General features: G+C 41.7%; 1 protein-coding gene across 1 annotated transcript; it reads left to right on the top strand.

Moving 5' to 3' along the window:
* Window positions 1-964: 964 nt before the first annotated feature.
* Window positions 965-4,130, top strand: hmx3a (H6 family homeobox 3a). Its single transcript, XM_061039971.1, has 2 exons — window positions 965-1,676; window positions 2,593-4,130. The coding sequence occupies exons 1-2, from the start codon at window positions 1,388-1,390 to the stop codon at window positions 3,210-3,212; spliced, it is 909 nt and encodes a 302-aa protein (XP_060895954.1). The 5' UTR covers window positions 965-1,387; the 3' UTR covers window positions 3,213-4,130.
* Window positions 4,131-4,395: the final 265 nt, after the last annotated feature.

Below are 4,395 nucleotides of genomic sequence, written 5' to 3'. Positions count from 1 at the left end.
ACTATGCAGCCTCCACCAATGGACTGCTTTTTAACAAGTCAATTAATATCAATGAGTGAATATACATAGCACATTTACAAAGAGTGCAATCTGAGGGATGAATTAACCAAATCGATTAGGGAGGAATAAATGAGTATGCGACCCACAGACATGCTGGAAGTGGCCCCTCGCTGGAAATCAATGAATTAGAAATATGAATCTAATCGGCCTTTGGTGACACACATCGAGCTGCAGCAGTGATCTCAGGCCTGTTTCATATATTATATCTGCGAGGCTGAGAAGCAAACATTTAGGACGTTTCGACTACCTGAGTGCTTTACATTTCTGAACAGATGATGAGGTGTTTTAATGAGTAAAAGTAAATACAAAATGAAAAGCCTCAATAACATCACACGATTCCAAGCCCTTTTCACTTTTAAAGCCATTGTATTATTTCACGAGTTGGCCTGTCAGTAGGATTGTAACATGTCTGTTTCATAGTTGTTATGTGGCTTGCTTGTTCGTCTCTCACGCATAAAGCAGTTTTTTTTTTTTGTTCCACATATTATTTTATTTTATTCAATGATGTCTGTTTGAATGGACCCAATAAAAAAAAATGACAAAATGAATGCCATCTTTAAACAATGAAAGCCTTGAGTACAGGCCCACATACCAAAGACAAGGGATACATAATAAAGTCTATTTATAGCAACCGTTTTTTAATAGCTAGTAAAAGTAGTTACATTGTATCACCACATGTGAATAATTACTAAAATCTGGATTATGGGTCAAGTCTTAAACTCAGTATGATTCTGAGATATAAATTCTGTTTTAAGGGTGTTCATCCCACAGCTTCTTGTTTGGCGCTGTGTTCATTTGCAGCCTAATTGGACTGTATGAGACCAATAACAGGCGAGCACACACAGCCTGCAGCCATGAGCGCACAGAGGGGGGGAGGATGCTCTCTCTCTTTCTCTCTCTCTCTCTCTCTCTCTCTCCTCACCGTCTCTCCCTTAATCCCATTTGCCATTGTACATGCCCAATCGCCTATACTTTCCGCATTTAACTTGGATGACATTTTTATTTCATCATTAGCATCAGACGCGAGACTGACTGACACCGTGGACACAGTTTGCGATTTTTACGAAAGAGCCCCGGAATGACACATCTCTGTGACTTTACGCATCTTTTCGCCGCACAAACGTTTCATTTTATAATTTTTCTAGCCTAAAACGGACTTGTGGTTTTACGCGCTCTCCCGGTGTGAAGTCGAGCAAAAATAACCGATAAGAATAAAAGAGGGACTTTTCACCGCCAGGACATCCTCTGTCCGTAAGTCAGCCGTGTTTCTTCACCTCTTTTAACTCCTGCTCCCGTGGTCCTCCACGTACAGACCACAGCCACAGCGATGCCAGAGACAACGCAAGAGACGTGCGCTCCGGCCAAGGACTCTCCTTTCTTCATAAAGAACCTGCTGAACTGTGACAGCAAACCGTCCAAACCCAAACCCATGTTTACTGCCACCAAGGCGGCCTTGGAGGGAGGATTTTCTCTTTCCCAGGTCGCGGACTTCAACTTTCCACGCTTCGACCTGTCCGCACAGAGGTTCACTCTACCGGCTCACTACTTGGAGCGCACCTCGGCGTGGTGGTACCCCTACACCCTCGGAACATCCGCCCACCTGCACAGAACCGAAGGTAAGCCTCGCACATACAGAAATCATTTCTATTTATTCTGGATTGGCATTTAGTCTGACTTTAGCAAACTGTTGTACATTAGGTTTTGTAGTTTGCGTGTATCTCTTCAATCATTAAAATAGAGGGTGATCTTTATTTTTCTAAATCATCATCTTTCATGTTTCATCACCATGTTCCCTAAACGTGTTGTGATACTTTTCTAGTCATTGCACTTCCTCATCAGACATTTACACTGCCAAAGTGGATTTCTGTGCGGTTTGTTGGTAGGAGATCACATGCCGCACAGGGATTTCAAGCCTTGTCCTTAGCCTATTTTGTTATGCCACGACGCGGGATAATAGATCAATAAAGTGACACACTGAGCATAAAATGAAGTAGACATCATCAAATCATAGGATGAGGTTGACGATGCGCAGCATGCTTTGATTTGTCTTTTGGCGCTCAGTGTGAACGTGTTACCCCAGAGGCTCGGTCACTGACAGCGTCTTTACCTGCCTGTTTCTGTGATTTATTCACGAGGGATTTAAAACACAAAATTGTGAATGTCAGTATCACACGCTTATAGAAAGACAAAAAAAATATTTTCGTCACTTTTTTTTCTATTATGAGATTGATGTACATCCCTGATTTAACACATAGGCCTATATAACTTTGACTATTTTATTTTAAAGTCTTTTAAAGGCGTTTTTAGGCTTAAAAATAAAAACAATGTTTAAAATAAGGCTTATTTGAACACGGTTTTGTCAGTCATGTCTAACTTTTTAAAATGTGAAAATGTTTATGTCACAAGAGACATTTTTCAGGCACTCTTTTATTCTTTAAAAATGTAGGCTGAATCTATCGGACCCCACAGTCGTGGGCTGTAATAAAACAGGCCCCTGTATTTATGACAAACCTTCCTCTCTCCCTCTGCCAGTTACCGAGAAACCAGGAGCAAGAGACTCCTCTCCTACCTCGGGCACAGACAGAGACTCGCCGGAGCTGGTTCTCAAGTCTGAGCCAGACGTCAAAGACGACGACGAGGACGATGATCACAACAACAACAAAAGCGGTGACGAGATCATCCTGGAGGAGAGCGACACGGAAGAAGCCAAAAAAGACGAACTGGGGGAATGGAAGAAGAGGGACGACGACAAGAAGCCGTGCCGCAAGAAGAAGACGCGCACGGTTTTCTCACGGAGCCAGGTGTTCCAGCTGGAGTCCACCTTTGACATGAAGCGATACCTGAGCAGCTCGGAGCGGGCCGGTCTGGCTGCATCCTTGCACCTGACGGAGACTCAGGTGAAGATCTGGTTCCAGAACAGGAGGAACAAGTGGAAACGACAACTTGCCGCGGAACTTGAGGCCGCTAATCTGAGCCACGCCGCCGCGCAGAGGATAGTCCGGGTGCCCATCCTCTACCATGAGAACTCGGTTTCGGAGAGCGGAGGCTCCGCCAACGTGCCAGCGAGCCAGCCGCTGCTCACCTTCCCGCACCCGGGCGTCTATTACTCCCATCCCATCGTCACATCTGTGCCGATGCTCAGACCCGTTTGAAAAAAAGCCAAGTCAAAATAAACTCATCTGAAAGTAAAAAAAAAAAAAAAAAAGAAGAAAAAAAAAAGACTGAATATTTTTCTACAACTGAGTGAATGAAGAAAAAAAGTGAGATGATGTAAGGCCTACATGGACCTATTTTGGGACAAATAATGTGTCATTTTCCGTAAAGGTTCCGTTTACAAGTGATTGACAACTCAGATCCCACGTTCATTATTATTATCATTATTATTATTATTATTATCATTATTATTATTATAAAATGTTATCATCACCTCAGGAGTCCACTCTTGCTTACCACTGCCCGATAAATGTTTTTTTTTTTATGTTTCCCTCCTTGTTTTCACACCATGACTGTTTCAAGGCTGCGGACAAACAAAAAAAGAAACGATTGTTTAAAAGAAAGTTCGGCCCAAACGCGCGTGCCTGCTCTTAATAGGATGATAATTTGATTTATTTCTAGAACGATAATGTGCAATACACTGACGGTGAGCTGTGAATGAATGAATCCACTAAGCCTAAGCAGTCTTTTATTTTTTTTTATCTACTCATGGAGGAATATTTTTTGATTCGTTGTAATTTTCTTGCTTTTCAAAGCGCGTGACGAGGGACAATCAAGACACTCTGGACTGTAAAATAATCATGTAGCTTCATGTTTAGTTTTAGTAATTGTCACTCTGGTTCCCTCCACATGGACACGTCTTTCAAGCACAAGTGTTAGTTCAAACGTGTCCTAACCTTTGTGTTTTTGAACAGGCAAAAATATTGACTAAACACTGGTGTACAAATATGTAAATGTATATATTTAATGAGACATGTGGGGCTGCCACTTCCGGGTTCTCCTTTGTATAGAAAAAAAAAAGTTTTGATATTGTATTGCTGAACCATGTTGTGAAATAAATGGAGAATATTCCTTAATTTTTAGGATATCTTTGTTCGACTTTTGTTTGATTTAATTAAGTTTAACGTATCAATTCACGAACTAAGCCTACTTAAGCTTACACGTATATGTATATATATTTTTTACATTTTCTGTCACCCTTTGTGCGCCAAGAGACGCAAAAATTAAAACCAGTAGACCACTGACCAAATTGATATTTTGACAGTGCAAGTGAAACCCTCCGACACACACACACATACACACACACACACACACACACACACACACACACACACACACTGA

This window comes from Labrus mixtus, chromosome 6, assembly GCF_963584025.1.
Source record: "Labrus mixtus chromosome 6, fLabMix1.1, whole genome shotgun sequence".
NCBI classification, from domain to species: domain Eukaryota; kingdom Metazoa; phylum Chordata; class Actinopteri; order Labriformes; family Labridae; genus Labrus; species Labrus mixtus.
This window is presented reverse-complemented; position numbering and strand designations above follow the sequence as displayed.